The 22,686-nt window shown below is 36.0% G+C and overlaps 2 protein-coding genes across 2 annotated transcripts in view; one reads left to right on the top strand and one right to left on the bottom strand.

Annotated features, from left to right (window-relative positions):
* Positions 1–6,616, top strand: part of LOC138308670 (peroxisomal acyl-coenzyme A oxidase 1-like) — a 29,413-nt gene extending 22,797 nt beyond the window's left edge. Inside the window, exons 2-7 of the mRNA XM_069249706.1 lie at positions 2,744–2,812; positions 3,062–3,441; positions 4,590–4,745; positions 5,032–5,222; positions 5,612–6,017; positions 6,407–6,616. Of these exons, the coding sequence (XP_069105807.1) occupies positions 2,744–2,812; positions 3,062–3,441; positions 4,590–4,745; positions 5,032–5,222; positions 5,612–6,017; positions 6,407–6,616 (1,412 nt within the window). The remainder of the gene's footprint in view (positions 1–2,743; positions 2,813–3,061; positions 3,442–4,589; positions 4,746–5,031; positions 5,223–5,611; positions 6,018–6,406) is intronic.
* Positions 6,588–22,675, bottom strand: LOC138309824 (NXPE family member 4-like). Its single transcript, XM_069251053.1, has 6 exons — positions 22,459–22,675; positions 16,074–16,269; positions 15,448–15,528; positions 12,627–13,367; positions 9,561–9,607; positions 6,588–8,257 (listed from the first exon to the last, which is right to left on the bottom strand). Exons 2-6 carry the CDS (start codon positions 16,133–16,135, stop codon positions 7,455–7,457), a joined length of 1,734 nt encoding a protein of 577 aa, XP_069107154.1. The 5' UTR covers positions 16,136–16,269; positions 22,459–22,675; the 3' UTR covers positions 6,588–7,454.
* Between the last annotated feature and the right edge of the window lie 11 nt (positions 22,676–22,686).

The following is a 22,686-nucleotide window of genomic DNA, read 5'->3' as shown; positions in this document are numbered from 1 at the left end:
CTGTTTATGTCGACATCTTCCGATATGATGTCGACTTAATGCCTTAATTATGTCGACATCATTAAGTCGTAAGTCGGCAACTCCATGGCAGAAATATGCCACCATACTATGGTACAAGCACTGACTTCAGTTTTCTATTTTCAAAGATAGTGGCTATTTCATATGAGTTGCGCATGTGTAACAGGAAGGCGACAAGTCGACAACTCGACATCACGACAAGTCGACAACACGACAAGTCGACATTTTACCGCGACAACACGAGATTCTGTACGCGCTAATTAGCGTGTTTGAAATGTCGACTTGTCGTGTTGTCGACTTGTCGTCTTGTCGTGTTGTCGACTTTCGCGGTTCGAAAACGCGACAAGTCGACATTTCAACTGTTAAATCTCGGGTTGTCGCAGTTTGAGACCGCGACAACTCGACAAGGCGACAACACAACAACACGAGATGGCCGTAATCAGCCACCATAGGACGGACAAAATGTTGTCCATTGGAATTAAGACTTAATTTGTAGATCGATAGATTTAAACCTAAGGAGTCAGTGGGCAAATTTTGGGAACAGAATTAGGTGTTAACGACTTAATTTTACATTAACTCCTTAGTCTGTCCCTGACGTATAGATTAACCCTTAATTGCCGGATGCTGGCACGGACGGGCGGAAGGACGGACCACGGACCACGGACAAAAAGCGATTTGAATAGCCCACCATCTGATGACGGTGGGCTAAAAATAGTCGTGATAATTTTATTGTTTTTTTTTCTTCTTTGAAATTCATGAAATAGAGTCTACATACATATGTATATGTAGTAAAAATATGTCCTGCCGTCTAGATGCAACAGGGGCTGTCAGCTACATCCCTGACTGTACCCGCCCACGTACGTACCGGAAGGCTGTAATCGTACCGGATGTATATATAGCCTGTTATCTATAAATGTTTCGGTCCGTTCGAACGTCAGAATAACAACGCACATAATGTATTTGATTTATTATCCGTCTCTAATACGCCTGCATCGTCGATCCTGTTTTAAAATAGAGCTTCTAGAAAGGGGTTAGCTATTGTAGAATGTAATAAAACGCCTAAAACTTAACTTTCCATCTACTTTCACGCGAATTTGACATAAATGTACTACTTGTACGATGAAAAAAATGATTAGATTCTACTACTTGGTAGGTATAGATATTCATCATTGTCGATATCAGTCGCAGGAAAACTACTTCCATATAACAATGTTATAAAATATACAAAAAACAATCCTGGCTGTATCCGTAACTTAAAACATAATAATACAACTGATATCCCTGACTGTACCGTCACATATAGCATGTATAACTTACATCCCTGACTGTCCCCGTGCTATATAACGTATATAGTTTACATCCCTGACTGTACCCGTACTATACAACGTATATAATTTACATCCCTGACTGTACCCGTACTATATAACGTATATAACTTACATCTCTGACTGTACCCGTATACTGGCCCTGCAGGTAGGGCGTTAGAATTGTACCTGCTGCCCCTATTGCATGACCGTAAAAGGCGACTAAATCTAGGATCTTATCTTTTCTCTTCTTCCTAACTGACTTTATCTTCCCTAATGCCTCCCATGGCACCGCCTCACTTTTGGCCTTGAGTTGAGCGTTCGCCCCTGTGAGGAAGGCTCTGGGTTCTGTCCCCTGGCCGAGACACACCAAAGTCTATAAAAGTGGTAGTTTCTGCTCCTGCTTAGCGCTCAGCATACAGGGATTGGGACGACTGGTTCGCCGGTTGTCAGTATAATGTGACCGGGTGGGGTGTGTTGCTTGGTGTCTTCGACGGCATGCTTCAGTGATATAGCACTATAAAAAGGGCAACATTTCCATTATACAAGAAGACACAACATTAACATACTGCAGTCTCCCAAAACACGCACCTCGCACAACATACACGCAACACACCACATACATGGGAGGCCGTCCTTACATGACCATAGCTGTTAATAGGACGTTAATTAATCAAACAAACAGTACCCGTATACAACAGATATAACTTATATGTGATTAATTGTTTTTAAAGTGAATAGTCGGGCAAAGAAAACCAGTCTAAATGCGTTCATTGGCCTTCCAAAAGTTCTCACATATTAATACGACGGTCAAGTTCTGCTTAGTTTCCCAGTTCTGACCATTAAAGTAAAGAAAAGTTGAAAGCATTGAAAGCGAGGCTGCGTGGAAATGTAACCACGGACATAGTGAGCCGGGAGGACGTTTTAGAATTCCCAAACTTTAAATCAATTTCTTCGTACGCAGACAGATTTTGACGAGAGATTTTATTTTTCCATTTCATAAGAAATTATACTGGGTACATTCACACCATTTTTACAGACTTAAGCCATCCTTGCCCGACTGTTCACTTTAATAACTTTATGGTCTTCAATATATTACCGACGACAGAACGACATTTAGTGAAAGAAAAGAATCAATATAGATACCTAGGATATTATCCAAGAAACAGCTGTTCAGTATCCTGCATTTGTGATGCGTTCCTAGCAGCCATAGTTATAGTTAGCTGATGGACGCAGGCAGGGTTGCCTCTGTGTCCATATATTGTATATTATTGAATAATATGGTCGATATAGTGTTAAAAGTTCTTTCTTGACTCAATTTTCTTCAATTTTTCAAAGTTTTCTAATCATACCAGCTACCTCTAGGTATTAGCTTTATAGATGAAAATAAACATTTTCACCAATTTGTTTTTGCATTGTAGGAGTTGAGCTCGGTGTTATTGGACCTAAGTTTGGAGTAAATGAAATAAACAATGGCTTCCTACGACTTAGTAATGTGAGAATATCACGTGACCATATGTTGATGCGCTACTCCAAGGTAATCCTTTATTACACTGATCAGGTTATGATAAAGAAATGAGCTGTTGTCACGACGAATTACACTCAAACCCCGCAGAATTGACCAGATCTCTAGTTTAATATCATTAAATAGACCCCAATTGAATTAGTTGATTATGTGTTACATATTGTGATAGAAACACATGAAGTCACTCTCATTGTATTTATCCTTGGTGTTACAGGGGTTACTATCACTGTCGTTATATCCATCATCGATACTCCAGGGATTACTATCACTGTCGTTATATCCATCCTCGATACTCCAGGAGTTACTATCACTGTCATTGTATCTACCCTCGATACTCAAGAGGTTACTATTACTGTTAAAGTATCCATCCTCAATGTTCAAGGGGTTACTATCACTGTCGTTATATCCACCCTCGATACTCTAGGTGTCACTATCATCGTCGTTATATATATCCTCGATACTCCAGGGGTTACTATCACTGTCATTGTATCTATCCTCGATACTCCAGAGGTTACTATTATTGTTAAATTATCCATCCTCATTGTTCAAGGGGTTACTATCACTGTCGTTATAACCACCCTCGATACTCTAGGTGTCAGTTGTTATATATATCCTCGATACTCCAGGGGTTACTATCACTGTCGTTATATCCATCATCGATACTCCAGAGGTTACTATCACTGTTAAAGTATCCATCCTCCAGATGTTACTATCACCGTCGTTATACCAATCCTCGATGCTCAATGGGTTACTATCAGTGTCGTTATATCAATTATCAATATGTACACATCCTCGATACTGCAGCGCTTACTATCTCTGCTGTTATATTCACCACACCTGGACTATGTTAGTCATAACAAAACTGGAGGCTTTTTGTGCGACGATCAACTGATAAGCGAAATAGCAAAACAGGGGATTGATTTAAAAAAAATTATGGATATATACGTGTACGTTATTGTAAAGCTATGATATCGGCAGTTTTGGTTTTAACAACGAAATATACGAAGGAAAAATAACGTGGTGTGAGATGTCTCCAGTTTCGATGTTAAATGGGGTAAAGATAAGGCCATACCTGGATGTATGATTTAATGTAGCTATACTTACATTTTCTCTTTGAACACCATGGTACCTACTTGCTGAACCAATGGGATGGCGGTATCCCATCAGTTGTTGAACTAATGGGATGGCGGTATCCCATCACTTGTTGAACCAATGGAATGGCTGTATCCCATCACTTGTTGAACCAATGGAATGGCTGTATCCCATCACTTGTTGAACCAATGGGATGGCGGTATCCCATCACTTGTTGAACCAATGGGATGGCGGTATTCCATCAATTAACACCTCAATGATTGATCCGGGTTCTCACCAATATTCAATTGCTTTTCAAATAACTTTTACATAAGGATTTTTGATGCATCAAAAATTCATCGGCTGTTCAGTAGTTTTTTGCAGAATGTGCTGCTTGCTTTTATATATGCGATTAGTGTCTCGCACTTTGACGTTGCTTTCGTTAGGACAAGCAAGCGGTAATACAAAAAGTTAATTCCTGAGTTCTTTATCGTTCCAAATGGGTTCAAATCATTTCAAATTCTTTTTTGGTCTCATTTTACCAAATATTGAGCAATACCACTTAGTATAAGAAAATTTAGACAAGGTAGAGAGGACATCGAGTCCCTGATCAGCTATTGCGATATTTGTAACGTTTGTGACATACAATACCCTACTGTGGATTCAGACAGGAAGCCCAGATCCTGGACTACCAGACACAACAGCACAAGTTATTCCCTCTGTTGACCGAAGCGTACGCTTACCACTTCGCCGGAGACGCAGTACAGAACAGCTATCTACAGATGTCCAAGGCGATAGAGGCTGGGGATCTACAGCTGCTCCCCGTGGTAAGTTACGGCCGTTACACTGTGTGGTTATTTTGTTGATATTGTTCATTACTAAAACAGGAGTACAAATGTATATCTTCCGAGCCCAGTTCCAACAATAGTCCTCAACTTCAGAAATTTCCTTGACTTAAAAGTCTCCATAAAAAGCATTGCGTCAATAGTTTCTTAACTTATCTCCTCTAATCTTACTTTCTTTTGGAGAATTGTTTGCCAAAATCGCAGTCTGCTGAATGATATTGTACGTAAATATTTTGTTTATTTCTAAATAACATATTTAATCCTCTAGTTACATGCGTTATCGGCTGGCCTGAAGGCGTTCGGGACATGGGGTGCTTCCGTAGGTATTGGGGTGTGCCAAATGGCCTGTGGTGGTCATGGTTACTCGCAAGCCAGCGGTTTCCCCAAAATATACACTAGAACTACTCCGACCTGTACATTGGACGGCGAGAACACTGTGATGATGTTGCAGACAACCAGGTAAGGGAGTTAACTCTACGATGTTTTCTAAATACGTTTTTAGTTAGGTAAGATAACTCTTCCGTGATGTTTAATTACTTAGTCCTATTAACAGTCAGGGCCTTGTAAGAACGGCCTACCATGTATTCGACGTGTAGTGTGTATGAGGTGCGTGTTGTGCGTTTTGAGGGACAGCGGTATATTCGTGTTGTGCCTTATTGTATAGTGGAACTATTGCCGTTTTTATAGTGCTTCATCACTGAAGCATGCCACCGAAAATATCAACCAGATAGGGAATAAATATGATATTGTAATAGGTAAGATATTCCATTCTAGAGCAAAGTGCAGAAATATAGAGCAAGATTAAAAAAAAAACAACTGTTCTTAACACTGGTATATTCTCTCCACAGATATCTGATGAAGTGCATGAAGAAAATGCAAAGTGGAGAAAAACTACCAGATCTGGTCCTTTACCTCAGCATGGACCTGTCAGGAAATTCTTCTATGTCCTCTGACGTAGACCTTCCAATTGTGGTCACTGCATATCAACACAGGGCTGCAAGACTGACCAAAGCTGCCACGACAGCCGCTCAGATGTTAATGAATGATGGTAGGAGTCCTACAGAGGCGTTCAATATGGCGTCTACACAGTTGGTCTGGGCGGCCAAGGCCCACTGTCACCAGTACGAGGTCAATGTGTTTGTAAATACTGTTACTGAGGCCAAGGTGGACAATAACACACGGGCGGTACTGACCACTCTGTGTAAACTGTACGCCGTCAACGGGATCCTAGAAAACCTCGGCGAATTCTTACAGGTAAACTCATAACAATAAGCTATTTCTTCGCTGTTACATTTTCGTGTATTCGATTTTCCGGTACAAGACATGGTCCTGATATTCCTGAAAACATTGATGAGCATTTCATATCTATATAATGAAACCAAACAGAATAAACAACTGTTAACGTATTTATTTTAAGCATAAACTTAACTTTGAACAGATTAGCGCAACGACGAATTCGCCCATTTACAATGGTAACTACAATAACAAAATAGAGAAAATGCAATTAAGCCTAACGCAGTCATATTTCAGCTCAAAAGTTCTGGAGAGAAAAACGTTGTTAAAACTGACAAAATATTTCACGCTTACAGAAGTTACCTCTACTTAGCAATGGCATTTATATGAACCATTTATATCCTATATAGGACCAGTATTTCACCGCCGAACAGGTCGACATTCTAACTGATCAGCTGACGACGCTACTGACAGCTGTACGGCCTGACGCAGTTGCCTTGGTAGATGCGTTTGACTTTCACGATGAACTTTTAGACTCCTGTCTCGGACGGTATGACGGAAACGTTTACCACGCCCTCTACCAGTTCGCCAAGTCGTCTCCCCTTAATGAAAAAGATTAAGTGCTAAATAGTTTACAGAAGTTTGACACTAGTAGACACATCTCTAAACAACTATAGAACACTAATATTATTACATGCTCTCGTATATAATATCTCGCGTCTTCGTTATTGTCAAAGTATTCGCAAAAATTAAACTTACATGATGAACGGTACAGTTGCAAATATTCGCATGGATTAAGTTTTGCTTTATACGCAGATTAACCCTAACTCGCGATTAAATAATAATCATGGTTTTACACTTGAATGACGTTTGTAAAGGCTAGAATGGTGATTCGTGAAAATAACCATCGCGAGTAAGTTGCAAACAGTAAATTACGACAGTTTACACCCGTGAAATTCAAGAACTATGCAGTATAATTCAGGTTATTTGTGGTCCCTCGTATCAAATGAAGCTCTTGAAAACATGTAATGTAGATTTCATGTACAAGGTAAAAAATTTGCTGTTCTGTGAAACTGTTTTTTAATTTCGATACAATCGTTTCAAACGAAGAATTGATCCTTTAGCTAAATCATAATACTGCAAAAGACAAAACCAATTTTCCTTATTAAAGATATCCGGTGTTTTTATTTGTTCACAAGGTCCAAGATTCCTACTACAAGTTCATCAAACCCATGCGAGAAGGACAAGACATTATGCCGTCCCGTTTGTAGATATCTAAGCCATTACCAAATAGGAATGCTCTACGGATGTCAATGTCATGAGTTGAATGAAAGAAAGTACTGTCAATTTTTAGTTACTTTACGACCCGATGCAATTACGTTTGATTTCCAAGATAAACTTTTATCCAAGATTTTCTAGTTCATCATAGGGATGGTAATGTCACGAATTCAGTAAAATTTAAATATTGTTACATGCCAAATTGATTAGGTTATTCAGTGAGATTTCGTCCAACAGTTTATTTGGATGTATATCAACGTTTTCCATCGCCACCGACATATCCCACTGATCAAGGTAGATAACTCTATACGTTAAATTATAAAACTCCTCCAGTAAGATTTGCTCCACAAACATACCGATATATGCATACGGCTTTAAAGCATTAGGATATGTTATGAGATGTGGACCTTTGATAAAAACTTGAACTTCCTGTGACCTCATAAGAAGTCTCAAGACGGCCTCTTTTGCTTTGCGCACGTGTTCACGAAAGGTCATGTGATCACAACACCTGGCGATATGGGCGTACCAATGGATGACTACGATGGCAGAGCTGTTTTCCGGAATCTGATCTATTCGATAGGCTACCGATTTAATTTCTCTTCTGTTAGAGCCGGGACTTCCGTAGAACGGAAGTTCATGTGGCTGCCATTCAAGATGCAGTCCTAATGTTTTGTTTTCAGCAATAGCGAACTTATGAAAGGCAGCATGAGAAGGAATGCGAGACGATTTTCGTATTGCCAAAATGTCGACCAGATGTAGAAACCATTGTCGAGTTGTTGAGTCGCCGATCGATATAAGAGGGCGGTGCTTTAGACACGCCCGGTACTCCCCTCGACTAGTTGTGACTGTTGATCGACAGAGAAGATTGGTGTACACTCCTTTGTAGAGGAAGCCAGATGGAACCGTGCTGTTCCATGTTGAATAAGGGGGCAAAAACTTGCATGCTGTTTTCGGTACAGGGTAGTCGATATCACCTTTTAAACCTAAAACAATAAATGAATGAATTTTATAATATTGTCTCTATAGCAACAAGCGAGGAAAGTATGGCTCACTTTCATGGGCATTTAGTTCAATGTTGACAACGAGTATTAGGCACAAGTTGTCGGATCGCAGAAAGCCTTTTCTCACAAATTAATTAAATCAATATATTACAGTGTAAATATTTTATACATTACGAATATTCCGTAACTTTAAGGAATTCCTTAGCTGAAATTCTCAATATAAAAGCATTACATACGTTAAGGAAAGTTCTTAACATCAGACGTTTTCCTTAACTTTGCAACGCCTTTCTCTTGAAAGTTAAAGAAATTCCTTAAAGTCAATGTATGCTCGTGTAACTGGAAGCCAATGTAGTCTTTGTCACATGCAAAAGACATTTCGTCAATGCATTCGTATTGTTTTATTCGTTCGGCAACATGTGTGATAAAATGATTCGAATGATTCACAGCCAGTGAAATCGAATTGTGAACCATGGAACATATAAAGATATATACTGCCTACTGAGTGAGCAAAATACAACTGAATAACATTTGAACCCTCCAACTTCAACTACATCAAGGCCACCAGAACGTGACCCCTTGGTATCATATCAACATCTCTTTGAATACGATTTGTTGTAAATGATGGAAACCTCTTTATTTTCGCATATACAATATTTAGCGTCGTCGAGCACCATCACTATTATCAAAAATTTGCGACTAAGAGCTCTTACTGACAATTGCATTCAATTATTCTCGAAACAATTTAATTCGCAAGATTAAAGATGCTCCACCGCTGACAAATACTATTTCTTCACTATCAAAAACAGGAGCAGATGATTTAATACTTTTCTTCAGTTACAAAAGTTACTTTACACCATTACCACCATTGAAAAGTTTGAGCTTCTAATTTTACTTCAATTAAAAATATAGAAAAATAATTAATTGCATCCTGGAAAAAATCCGTGGCACTATATCCTATATGGAAGGAAGTACTGATTGGGCATGTACCAAAGGCAAAATAAATAATTTTATATTATTTTTGTTTTAATTAGACATATATATACGCGATTAAGCATCAATTATTGTTCAAATGATGAATATCATTTATGCTCTGTCGGCGGTGGAGCATCTTTAAATCACTGTGAAAATGATATTGGGCAAATTTAAAACGCGAAAATAAATCGGCGTAAAATATGCTTTTGTTTGAGAAAAATATTTATCAGTTTGTTGTCATGCCATTGCTAAGAAAGGTTTTTAAATGTACAAGAAGAAACTGAAATAACGTAGCAATAAGATAAACACTTACTTGGATAAATTGTCAGTTTGATTTTCTTCAATAGAACGTCCTTGTATCTAAAAACGAGACATTCGTAGATAAATTGATTCAATTTTACATGGTTTTATTTTACATGGTAAACACACAAACACGCGCTTTATTTATCTACACCGCTGACGAAGTTTTATCTGTAAACAAGAGGCCCATGGGCCATAACGGTCATCTGACTATCAGCACAATACAACGTAGTCGTTTACATATTTTGGCATATTTGACCTCTGTGACCTTCAATGAAGATCAAGGTCATTAATTTGAACAAACATGGTAGCCTTTCATCCCAGCGTGTTACAGACCCAATATCAGGTCTCTAGGTCTCCTAGTTATTCTAAAGAAGTCGTTTAAAGATTTAAGCCTATTTGACGCCTGTGACCTTGAATGAAGTTCAAGGTCATTCATTTGAACAAACTTGGTAGCCCTTCATCCCAGCATGCTGCAAGCCCAATATGAGCATCCTGGGCCTTTTGGTTCATCAGAAGAAGTCGTTTAAAGACTTAAGCCTATTTGACCCATGTGACTTTGAATGAAGGTAAAGGTTATTCATTCCTACTAAAAACAGAATACTAATTTTTTATCCCGCCTTAGACAAGAATCTTGCATTCCTATTGGTTAAAACGACGTCACGTGATATCCAATATATAGTCTTATCAGGTTAGTAGAAATCGCATCAGGTTTGGACGATAGAGTTATCGTTCTTTGCCCCCTAACGTCATTAGCAACAAGATGGCGGTCAAGTAACTAGTTCGCGACGACGGCACTCAAAGAGATGGAGACAAAATGATTGAATGATAGCGAAGATGACCATTTTGAAAGCAAACCGAAATCGGCAACACTTATTTAGGATTATTTAAAAGAAATGGATCATGACAACGCATTCGAGTCTTCAATGAGGTGAAAATCGTTTTAAGTCATTTTGGTTTCCATTCTCAGTACATGTATGTATATTAATATATTAATGCATTTTGCATTTTGTCTGTTCCTACTTAAAACAGAATACTAATTTGTCTGTTCCTACTAAAAACAGGATACTAATTTGTCTGTTCCTACTAAAAACAGGATACTAATTCGTCTGTTCCTACTAAAAACAGGATACTAATTTGTCTATTCCTACTAAAAACAGGATACTAATATTTTCATTCATACTTACAACAGGATACTAATTTGTCTGTGCCTACTAAAAACAGGACACTGATTTGTCTGTTCCTACTAAAAACAGGATACTAATTCATCTGTTCTACTAAAAATAGGATACTAATTTGTCCGTTCCTACTAAAACAGGATACGTATTTCTATGTTCCAACAAAAAACAAGATACTAATTTGTCTGTTCTTACTAAAAACAGGATACTAATTCATCTGTTCCTACTAAAATATGGATACTAATTTGTCTGTTTCTACTAAAAACAGGATACTTATTTGTCTGTTCCTACTAAAAACAAGATACTTATTTGTCTGTTCCTACTATAACAGGATACTTATTTGTCTGTTTCTACTAAAAACATGATACTTATTTGTCTGTTCCTACTAAAAACAAGATACTAATTTGTCTGTTCCTACTAAAAACAGGATACTAATTCATATGTTCCTTTAAAATATGGATACTAATTTATCTGTTTCTACTAAAAACAGGATACTTATTTGTCTGTTCCTACTAAAAACAAGATACTTATTTGTCTGTTCCTACTAAAAACAAGATACTAATTTGTCTGTTCCTACTAAAAACAGGATACTAATTCATATGTTCCTTTAAAATATGGATACTAATTTGTCTGTTTCTACTAAAAACAGGATACTAATTTGTCTGTTCCTACTAAAATATGTGGATACTAATTTGTCTGTTTCTACTAAAAACAGGATACTTATTTGTCTGTTCCTACTAAAATATGGATACTAATTTGTCTGTTTCTACTAAAAACAGGATACTTATTTGTCTGTTCCTACTAAAAACAGGATACTTATTTGTCTGTTCCTACTATAACAGGATACTAATTTGTCTGTTCCTACTATAATATCGATACTAATTTGTCTGTTTCTACTAAAAACATGATACTTATTTGTCTGTTCCTACTAAAAACAGGATACTAATTTGTCTGTTCCTACTAAAAACAGGATACTAATTCATCTGTTTCTACTAAAATATGGATACTAATTCGTCTATTCCTACTAAAAACTGGATACTAATTTGTCTGTTCCTACTAAAAAGGAGCAGACGAAAAAATATAATTCGTCTATTCCTACGAAAAGCAGTAGAATTGGATTTTTTTCTTCAGTAGCAAAAGTTACTTTATTCTGTTGAAAAGTTAGAGCTTAATTCAGAATTAAAGTATTTAAATGATTTCATATAAAATAAATGCACGACACTATGCCCTATATGGAATGAGGTACTGATTGCGCAGACAACGGTAGAGCGCCATCAGTATTTACATGGTATGACGCCACGGTAATACAGAGACACAAAACAATAACATTCTGAACTTACTTATGTCAGTGTCTTCGGCGGCATGCTTCAGTGATAAAGCACTATAAAAAGGGCAAACAGTTCCACTATACAAGAAGACACAAACATGAATATACCGCAGTTTCTCCCAAAACATGCACCTCGCACAACATACACGCAACACACCGCATACATGGTAGGCACCTCAGTTACATGACCTTAGCTGTTAATAGGACACAAAACAAAAACATTCTGAACTTACTTATGTCAGTACTATTAATCTATCTTGAGCAAAAACTGCATTTTAAAACGGAAGGACAGTGACGAATTCGCACAACTCAAACAAGGCAACTACTAAAATTTACTGTAAAACAATTGTCTTTCGTGTGCGTTTTTATTTCGATGAATTAATATCTACACCATTTATATTGAAAGGAATTATTATTCATATTTTTTTATTCTACAAACGTTCTAGAACCTTTAAGATAAGGAGATAATAATCGCGAAATTCAATTACCGCGAAAAAAAGTTGGTTTGCTGTATTCTGCAATTTGACTAGGGTTTCTTAGGGAGTAGTTCACACTGATAACTTCGTATACTTACTGAAGTATTTTCTTTGTGTCTTTCCCATAATACAATGTGTCGTCCCAGCCGTATTTAACCCACTTGGAACACGAGGCATACTTTGGTTTCCCACAGAACAGTGAAATGTTGTAATTTTCCTTAGTTAAGTTACACAATCCTCCGTATGTCTTTTCCAACCATTTAGATGGTTTTGGAGCACATTGTGTCATTTCCAATCTCCTTTTCTCAGAAAACGTGGCGTTTACGAATTTATAAGAACCGTGTTCATGTACGTAGTTTGTATACAAGCCAATGCCCTCTTTTGTGTTGGTGACGGTCACTTTGATGGTCACGTTTCCGGCCCAGAACGCCATCACGTGTCCAGTGTACGTACCGTTCATATGGTCCACTACGTAACCGGCGACAGAGGATGTACCCGCGTCGTTTCGTAGCCAAATATTAAGTAGGTCCTCTCCCCGGGTGATCGGTTGATTGTATCCGTTAAACAAAGAAATTCTCACCTTGATCACGGCACCGGCTGTAAAGTTATCTTGATTACCTTCTAGCTCTACTACAGAAAAGCGGGAATCATGTAGTTGTTTAAAATCATCCAGACGCTGTATACTACGATACTCAGCATAACGTTCTAGGATGTTTCTAGATATGGTCGACATTGGAGATCTTAACACTGTCTGTGTGACGTTTATGATGTCCACATCACTAACTGTTACTGTGCGTCCAGGGATACAGTCCAGTAAAGACCGAAATAACGTAAAACGACTGGAAAATTAACAACAGACAGTTTACTTACCATCAAGGATTTATAAGAGAGAAGGACTTGTCACTCAAGGTTTTGGAGGAAAAAGTCGCGAACGGTTTTGTGTTTGTGTACTGACCGTGACATTGGCGACGACTGATTTTTCTTTGATATCCGCCGGCGCAACTTTTGATGTAGCTTGCGAGTTCCAGACTTACCGTTTTACATTCTGAAGCGGGTTGTCATTTCATGAGCTGTCGTATTTTTTAATGAAAATTCAAGACATTACTTCTAAATCTTCCGTCCTTAAAACAAGGACAAGACATTGTGAAATTTATTAAGCTTTAAACTGGTGTTTCTTTTGACTCGATATGACAAGTATTTGTTGAGAAAAATGGTTTTAATTCTCAGTGCATAGGCGTCTCGCGTTGTGTTTAGTAGTGTAGAAAGACAGTGTGACAAATCCTTCTCACTTATATATCCTAGTTTACCATGTTTTACCAAATGTATATGAACTAATAAAACAAAATGATAATCGTGAGCGACCAAATTTCGCGCTTTTAACGAGCGATCAGATATCGCGAAAACTTATCACCACTAAAAACGTTTGAGCGTAGGTAAAGTTGTATCGTCTGACTGTTAATCGCGAAATGAAATCGAAGTGAAACGGGCGTTAAGCATGAAAATGCAAACTTTTGTTTCGTTGATGGCACATGAATATAAAACCAGAAATTGTGTATCATAAATTATTGTGATTAGTCATGTGTGTAGGTTAAATACTAAACATCTTTCTACAGCTGGTACCAACGAAAAATAAGCATTAGACAACAAAGCAAATCCTTGTGTTTTAACTCATTTACCCCTGAAGACACATTAAAAATCTTCTATTTCAAAAGCTGGAACGGTCCAATATAGAATTTAAGGGATGAATGAGTTAAATTATTTAAGGTTGAAAATCATGCAACTTAATAAATTCAGAAAAGCTGCATCAGATATACATGAATACCACAAGGAATCAAGCATCTTTAAACGCATATTATCTAAATACTTTAAATTTATTTATCGACGTGATCATTATGTCGAACACAAAAAGTTTTCGTCTTAATTGAACAAGATTTATATATTTGTATATTGTATTACCGGACAAGAAAGTTATTCCAACCGTGTGGACAAAACAAAACTGTCAAATTTTCGAGGCGATCTGCCCCTTTATCGAGACATACAAAACGAACACGATTACATATTAGGATACGAACAGTAATGCGGGACAAAGTAGACAAATATTAAACTATACAGCACAATGGAGCGCAATTTACCCTTGTTTCCAGTAGGAACAGATGGAGCGCAATTTACCCTTGTTTCCAGTAGGAACAGTGTTCAATTGCAATCACCTGCATGTCTTTCCAACTATAAATGGGTAAGTTAGGTACTGTTTGATAGATCAGCGGTGATTGTTGATTCTGACGTTGAGTGGACCACCGGTTTCCCCAACGTATTTCATGGTGCCTTTCCTACACGAAAGGAGGTAGATGACATTGCTGGATTTGCACGTCAGGTTCTGTCGGATGTTGTATGCTCTGCTGTTGATAGCACATTCAAATGTGTCTGTGGATGCTGTGTATGGACACATCATGCCAATCTCCTCATATACCAAATCAGAACTGCCACTCAACGTGTTCCCTGTGTGGTAACATTCCATCCTAACTTACCACATCTCTCTTCTATCCTTAAGAACCAGTGGAAAATCATTTCCAATTTGTCTACTTTGTCCCGCATTACTGTTCGTATCCTATTATGTAATCGTGTTCGTTTTGTATGTCTTGATAAAGGGGCAGATCGCCTCGAAAATTTGACAATTTTGTTTTGTCTACACGGTTGTAATTACTTCCTTGTCCCATGTTTACCATTTGAAGTAATTCGTATCCAACAGACTTCCGTTTGATTGGATCCCGTGTCATCTGGAAAATCCTGTTGATATTACTTCTTTGACCCTTATATTGTATTATCAAAATTTTCAAAATGGCGCAATCATTTATCCAATAATTCTCTTTCATAACATAAATTACAGCAACATTATAATGTTAATGGAGAAAAATACTTTACCATTGTGTAGCGTTGGTACCTGTCGCAAAGCGTCTTAATTGGAACTTGATATGTACAGGAATCACATCACAGTACTGTATACTAGATAGAAATATTAAAATGAAATTATATTCAAGAGGAATACTAGATAAAAATATACAAAATATCAAATTATATTCAAAGCGTATACCTAATTACCTAAGAAAGAAAAAATGGAATATCCAAGTAAGAATGACGTAGTATTACGACCGTAATCAACACTAACAAGAGTTTTAGGAAATGTGTAATGTACCAGAAGTCTTGGTAATATGCTCGATCACTTATTATTATAAAGACAGTTGTTAGACTATGTTTTAGTACCGTAAGCGTCCATATTTAAAACGGGACAAATACATTTGTATACTTGTTGTGACAGACAGGTAACCGAAATAAGAACCATGACCACATGTTAGCTGAGAAAAGTGGAATATATGTCAATTACCGTACAGCCGGTTAGTTTTGAGTCAGAATGTTAGATAACAACGTGAACATTTATGACGGTTTTAAAATTTCGCGAGACAACCATTTCTCATTATTTCGCGGATCAAATAAATGTTCGGGATCATGGTAATAATCGGGTATACGGTACGGTATTACGTTATACATACGTGATGAGGGCCGTTACAATGGCCAGACCAATCAACACCTTGGCTAGAGGCGGTTTATACATCGTGACACTCCTACCCAAGGAAATTGGTTTTCTATCCAGTAGTCGTTCGGGATCTTGTGCTTTAAACAGCTTTGTGGCATGTGTATTTAGGCGTGAATCCTACCAATTTCATATCCTTGATGGTCATTGTATATCTAAATTGAAAAAAAAAACATCAGACGAAGTAATAGTCATATCCTATGATAAAACTGTATGCTGGGTTCTTTGTCTAAATTGTTACACAAATGCCTCAATAAACTAGTACAGTAACCGAATTGATATATACTGAAATCTTTAATGTTACAAACGATACTGAAGTATCGAATATTTTACAACAATATTCAACCGATTACATCTTTTATTATGTTGATACTATAACAAGAAAAACAGAAGAAAACATATAACCTGAACACTACCATTATGATTAGCCTATCTGCGATTAGCCAATACCTGAGTACTTAGAAGCATTGTTAGACTCTGCTTCCAGTACCAGCTTTCAGAATGAATGGATACATAAGTCTACTCATCTGTGCAGATTGTTCATCAAATTTATACAGTAGAGCTTATCTGCCCATGCGGTAGGTGTTGATTGTGACGTTATATGTTTGTGAGCGTAACGTCATTCTTTTTGGAGAACACGACGTGAATTGCGCTCACAAAATAATGTCATCACAATGGATACCTACCCGCAAGGGACCTAACTCTGTCATATGCAAAGACGGAATACTTGGCTTTCGAGATCCGAAAACGACGTGGGTAAAGTACAATTTACTGTCGACTAGTCCCACCTTCCTATGATTATGATGTCGAAAAAATCATGTCAAATGATGACATGATAATCACCCGATTGTGGGACTAATCGACGGTAAATTGTACTTCATCTACGTAGTTTTCGGATCTCGAAAATTCAAACAGTTATGTAATATAATGTAGGTATACGTGCTTGGGGGTTCTTTGTTGATAAATGAAACTTGTGGCAAAGTCAATAAGTGCTACTACTATTATTATTCTCTTTATTGCCTCCAAATTTGAAGATTACAAAAGCATGAATAATAAACACAAATATACAAAGTATTTTTAAATATAAGAGTAATACAAAGTAAATATTACATTAATAAATAGTTATGTGTTAAATAAGATAAGTACAAGTATAAGTATATACAAAATATCTTATGAATATTCATTTATACGTTAAATATAGGATGGCATAACAAAGTGTGCAACCCGATGCTTTTTATTATCTTATTTATTATTCATTACCCATTATTCTTTTGTTATATGAAATTTATAACAAAATCATACAACTAACAGTAGGGGTGGGCAGAGCCCTACAAGTACCAGCGAGGCGTTACGGGCTCGCACATCTATTCTATAATTTTAAGGATACAGCATGTAATTCACATTAAAGTGTTATACTTTAAAAATATATCAACTCCTCTTTTTTCAGTTAATACATGATTAAGCATAATATGATTTACACATCTTGTACACATAGACGACAGATTTTATTCTGAAATCATTCAGTTCTTCTTCACTAATAGTGAAGGAAACATTCCCTCCAATCAATATATGAAATATCTGTACATCTGTAAGCGAGTGTAAATATACACTAAACAAAATATCACTGATATTAATTATGCAACACCAAAGTTGGTCTCTCAACTCAGAGGTATATGAACATTGTAGAACTAAATGTGTCATAGGGTCCGAACTCATTCTCCATGAACAAGACACTTGATTCAATGGTTACGTTTTACCAGTAAGGTCTGTCGGTAATTACACTTTATAACCTCAAAACTATTTCATCTACAATACGCATTGCTGATCACTTTTCAATACATTTTTAATTTATAATTAATTCTCCAAAATTTTTCACTATATTTTATAAATCATAATAAAAATGTAAATGTTAGTAGATATGATTTAGACGTGAAACAAATCAATGACTCGGTCAAGCCATAACCGTGTCAGATTATTAATTCACCAACATTAATAATGATAATAAACTAATGTACATACCTGTAAAATATGTTGTAACTCTAAACGACCATATCCAAAACTCTAACCTTAAAATGTGTAGAACTATATTCAAAGTAATTCTAACAACTACTAGATATAACGAGTAATTCCTGTCAGAATTAGGTTGCCTGACTAATTGTATCGGATCAGATTTAATCATGTATCTGAACTACAAAGTGGGCAGTAAATGGAGCAGATCGCCAAATACCCATATGACGTCACAGGCGGTCATTGTTACAGAATGCAAACATTTTAAACTTTTAACGTGGACTTATCAAGAGGAGTTATCTTTATTCATGCTAGAGTAAAAAAACCCAGACGTCTCAATATGAAATCCTCCATTGTCCAGTCTAAACACGGCTACAGTCTGAGTACACTCATTCAATACATTGATACAGCGCGGTAGGGGTTTATATACACGCATCGTTCTTAGTTGGGGTAGCACGGCTGTAATTAGAAATATATCAGTAGCAACTTGTTCCTATTTTATTTATTATTCTAATGTTCCATGAAGCAGCACAATAGCGATTTTAAAATAACTTTAAATCAAGACCAGTGTATCCATTGGTTGTCTAGGACTACCAGTGTATATGGCATAGTTTTACTTTGTGTTTTGTGAACTGTATCCTCGTCAAAGGCTACGTAGCCGAATATTTGAAATATGAGACATTATGTTCTCAACATATTGTACCCTCTGGGGCAGTTTTCGGCAAGTTAAATTTCGACTTTGTTTCCGAAACAAAACTGTAAACTAATAACTTTTGAGACTCTTTTCAAGTAACTTGAAATAAATGTTATTATTATTTTTTTAATAAATAGATACATTTCTTTGCCGGAATTATTTAAACTTATAAAATTTAAAAAAAAAACCAGTAAATCATTAGTTTAGTAATTAAATCATTAATTTTATACTTGAATTGCAAGTTACTTTGTCCCAGTTCAGTATTAACAGAAAACTTATAATTTACAAAAACCCAGTTACAACTTAAGAAAAAAATAATAATGATAAATGATCGTGGAGGGTAAAAATTGAGTGCAAATACGTTCAACTTTAAAGTTACAAACTTACAGGGCCTATTTAAAGTTATTTATTGGCTCTAATACGAACAGATCACAAATCTAACACGGTCTAATTATTGTTTATCTTTTTAGAGTGATCAGTTTTAAGAGAACATTTACCTGCCAAACTTTTTAACTAAAAAATCTATGATTGACACAGAAGTAATTTTAATTGTCATCCAACAGTGAAGAATAACAGGCAACTCCAAAAATTCTCCTTTTGGCAACTTAAATCACAGATACAAAGTTCATTCAACAAACCATTGAAGCAAGCTCATAGTTTTTATATTGTAATCTGGTATTTAGTCCATTGAATCTAGGCCATATCTTAATGAATGGAACACACCGTTATTTTACTCGTATACCTGACCTATTGGAAGTAGATGATTTTTTTCTTTTCCTGTAAGAAGAAGTCATCTACAGAGCAAATCACAAACCTAAAACTGTCTAATTATCGTATCAACTTTACGAAAACATAAATAGTACGCGCATGTATTTCAGCGATTGATTGGCACACTTAATTATAATTTCCATGCAACAATGGAGAAAAATACAACAACTACATTAAAATAGCCCTTACACTAACAGATACACAGATTCGTTAAGTACAACTTATTTAGTCTGTTATGTGATAGTAATCAGGGATTCGGGTTATTGAATGTAGGTTGTAATATACAAAGATAAAAATCAACCATTATTTGACAGTGTAGTTTAAAAGGTATATTACTCAGATTATAACGTGAGTACAAATAGGTAAAGATCGGACAACACACACACCATGAACTATCTCGTAGTAAAAAATGAGGCAACAGAACAGAACATGTAATTTAGTCCTTTGATGCAAATCAAAAGTGCTGTATAACGGTACACTGTGGTTAACTGAGTGAATTTGCAGTTGGGCCTCGCTCTTTCTGTAGTCTTTAAAGGAAATTTTTGCTGGCCTGTGATTGGTTCAATTTTTTTCCTCTGAGCTACTTTCAGTTTTACTATGAGATAGACCAGGGGTGTAGAGATCATAAGTGATCGAAACCACTAGAGTATCGAGGATGCACACGCACATACCTATTCTAATGCTTACCAGATTTAATTTTTAAGGTAGGTAGGTAATCATAACAGGCAAAGGAGATCCCATTGGTTGAGGTGTCTCCTTGACCTGTTGAGATTGTTACCTACCTACGTTGATTTACTCTTTACTCCAATCACCCTGCATATCTCCGGATATCCAGCCTAGGTAGTAACCGTTTATGAAGACGCGCTAGAAATGTGTTCTTTTAGTCGCTAAAGCTATAGCCCAGTAAAAATACGAAAATTAGAGGCCTAACCTCCAAATAATGGCAACAGAATTTGTTTTCTGTTTTTTGGGTTGGAGGATCTTAGTATTTTACCATGAAAAAAGTCGACAAAAATCACATGTTCGGATAGTCGTTTTTTCAACACCCGAAAAATAAGAAAATATATAGAAATTACAATTTTGACCACTTTAAAGTACAATATATGCTATATTTGCAATACTTGAAATATGAAATCGGGTAGATAGTAAGACAAACATTAGGTTAGTACAAATAAGTTGAAATGATACAATAATTTCAGTCAATCCAAGAAATAAAGAAGGATGAAAACGGCTCAAAACCTTTTGAATTTAGCTAGCATTATCGTTTTTGTTCTTTTTAGATGCAAACATTTATAAAATCTTACCCCGAACTATATCAGTTTATGTTTTATGCCTTAAAGAATTACGTTTTCTTTGATATCAATGCATGATCGATAATACATTAGCTAGAAAAAACCTAAACATTAACATGTCAAGTTGATTGATCGTGCCAATTTGAAGTGTTTTTATACTTAGAATTTTGGCAAAACACCCATTTTGGTAGTTGATATTTCAGAAAATCAAAAATCAAATGCTTCTAAATATTTTATATCCTTTTTTGTATATTTTGTACTTGTTATTTTTATCTTTTGTTGTAAAAACGGTATAAATATGCACATTTCATTTAGTAGTAAAAACATCCTATCACGTTAATTTGGTTGAATACCAAAATATGTCTAAGTCCATAAATCTGCAATACAAAAATCTTAATTTTTCGAATATGCTTTATTCGTTTGTCATGAAATTTTACCAGTAAATAAATCAGAACTGTGATGATTTTCAGCTATAAAATTGAACTTGAACTTTTATTTTATTCCTTTATCTCATTGAAAATTATATAACCCCCATCCAGTTCCATTATGGAAAAATGAAAAACTGACCTCACTTGCGCTTCATTATGGTGGCAATATCTGCCAAAGGATTTTGCAATCTGATTAGTCACAAAATAGATATTCACATTTTTGACATTTCAACTTAAAGACATAACCGATGAGAGAAGTTTTGTCAAATTGGCACTTTATGAAGATTTGATCAACCTCACGTCTTTTATATTTGGGGATATCTTGATATAGTAGTCTCTTTTAGGTGAGTATAGCCTACATAGAATCTGAATTAATAACTATCTAAACACTTGAGAGGGTACTTACTGAATAATTCTTGAATGTAAAAGACTAATTATTCAATTTAGACTTCAAAATGTCCTTGAAAAAGGCCAAAAGACAAACTTTGAGCAACCATGTTATCTCAGGTAGTGAAAGTAAAATGTTTTACTTTTAAAACCTTAATTTAATCAACAAGTTTTATTTAAAAAGATTCCACCAAAATGAGTATCAATGGTATTGTTGATAACCTCACATGTAGTAGAGTCTAGTACCTTTTATTTCAACCAGACGTGATTTTACCGTTTACTGATTTAGTTCCGCGCATTAGGCAGATTTCAAGGGAAAACCACATAACAAGTTACAAGATAATCTTATGCAACATACTTATGTTCAACAACTGAAAATGAAGATGCACGTTAATATTTTATTTTTTGTTCGATATTTAAAAAAAAATTGTATTCCAACCAAAACGATATATTAACTGGAAATGTTCAACGCTGCGTTCTGGTCAATGTAGAGTGCATTTTCACTTCGGTGGAAAATTACTGCATTCGGTTTCACCATAAATCCTATTCACTGGAAATGTCAACCCCCATCCCCATTCCCCAGTACACCGTTATAAATCCGCTCCACTAAGATGTTTTAAGATTTAGGCTCAGTAGGCATACACTGTTTTTTGCCTTTTTCTTTCATAGTTTATGAAATGGTACAATATGATTGTGTTATTATTCTGTAAAATATATAGGCCTACTGGCCAAGATCATTAACGTTTAGCCTATTACTCTTTGACTTACCAGTTAATTGTACTGTAACGTTAGGCCTAGCGTCAGTTAACACCTGCTTCTTGGCTTCATCCAAAGATTTTAAACCACATGTAGGCCTACTTAGATCTAGCTGGACGGACGTTTTAGTCAGAAATTAACAAATTAAACATGAATTCAAATATCTGTTATCGAAAATGCTACTGCGACATTTAAAAAATATGTAGAGGAAACTTACGAAAATTATGGAGCTCTTTTGTG

Source organism: Argopecten irradians, chromosome 15 (assembly GCF_041381155.1).
Source record: "Argopecten irradians isolate NY chromosome 15, Ai_NY, whole genome shotgun sequence".
Classification (NCBI taxonomy): Eukaryota; Metazoa; Mollusca; class Bivalvia; order Pectinida; family Pectinidae; genus Argopecten; species Argopecten irradians.
The sequence above is the reverse complement of the archived record's forward strand: the minus strand, read 5'-3'. Positions and strand labels throughout refer to the sequence as shown.

Excerpts from the sequence above, each read along its gene's own strand:
- LOC138309824 (XM_069251053.1), bottom strand. The coding sequence starts at position 16,135 with ATGTATAAACCGCCTCTAGCCAAGGTGTTGATTGGTCTGGCCATTGTA. Across the intron at positions 13,368-15,447 it reads GGTACCAACGCTACACAATG|TCGTTTTACGTTATTTCGGT; the intron begins GTAAAGTATTTT and ends TTAATTTTCCAG. Across the intron at positions 8,258-9,560 it reads CAAACTGACAATTTATCCAA|GTTTAAAAGGTGATATCGAC; the intron begins GTAAGTGTTTAT and ends TTATTGTTTTAG.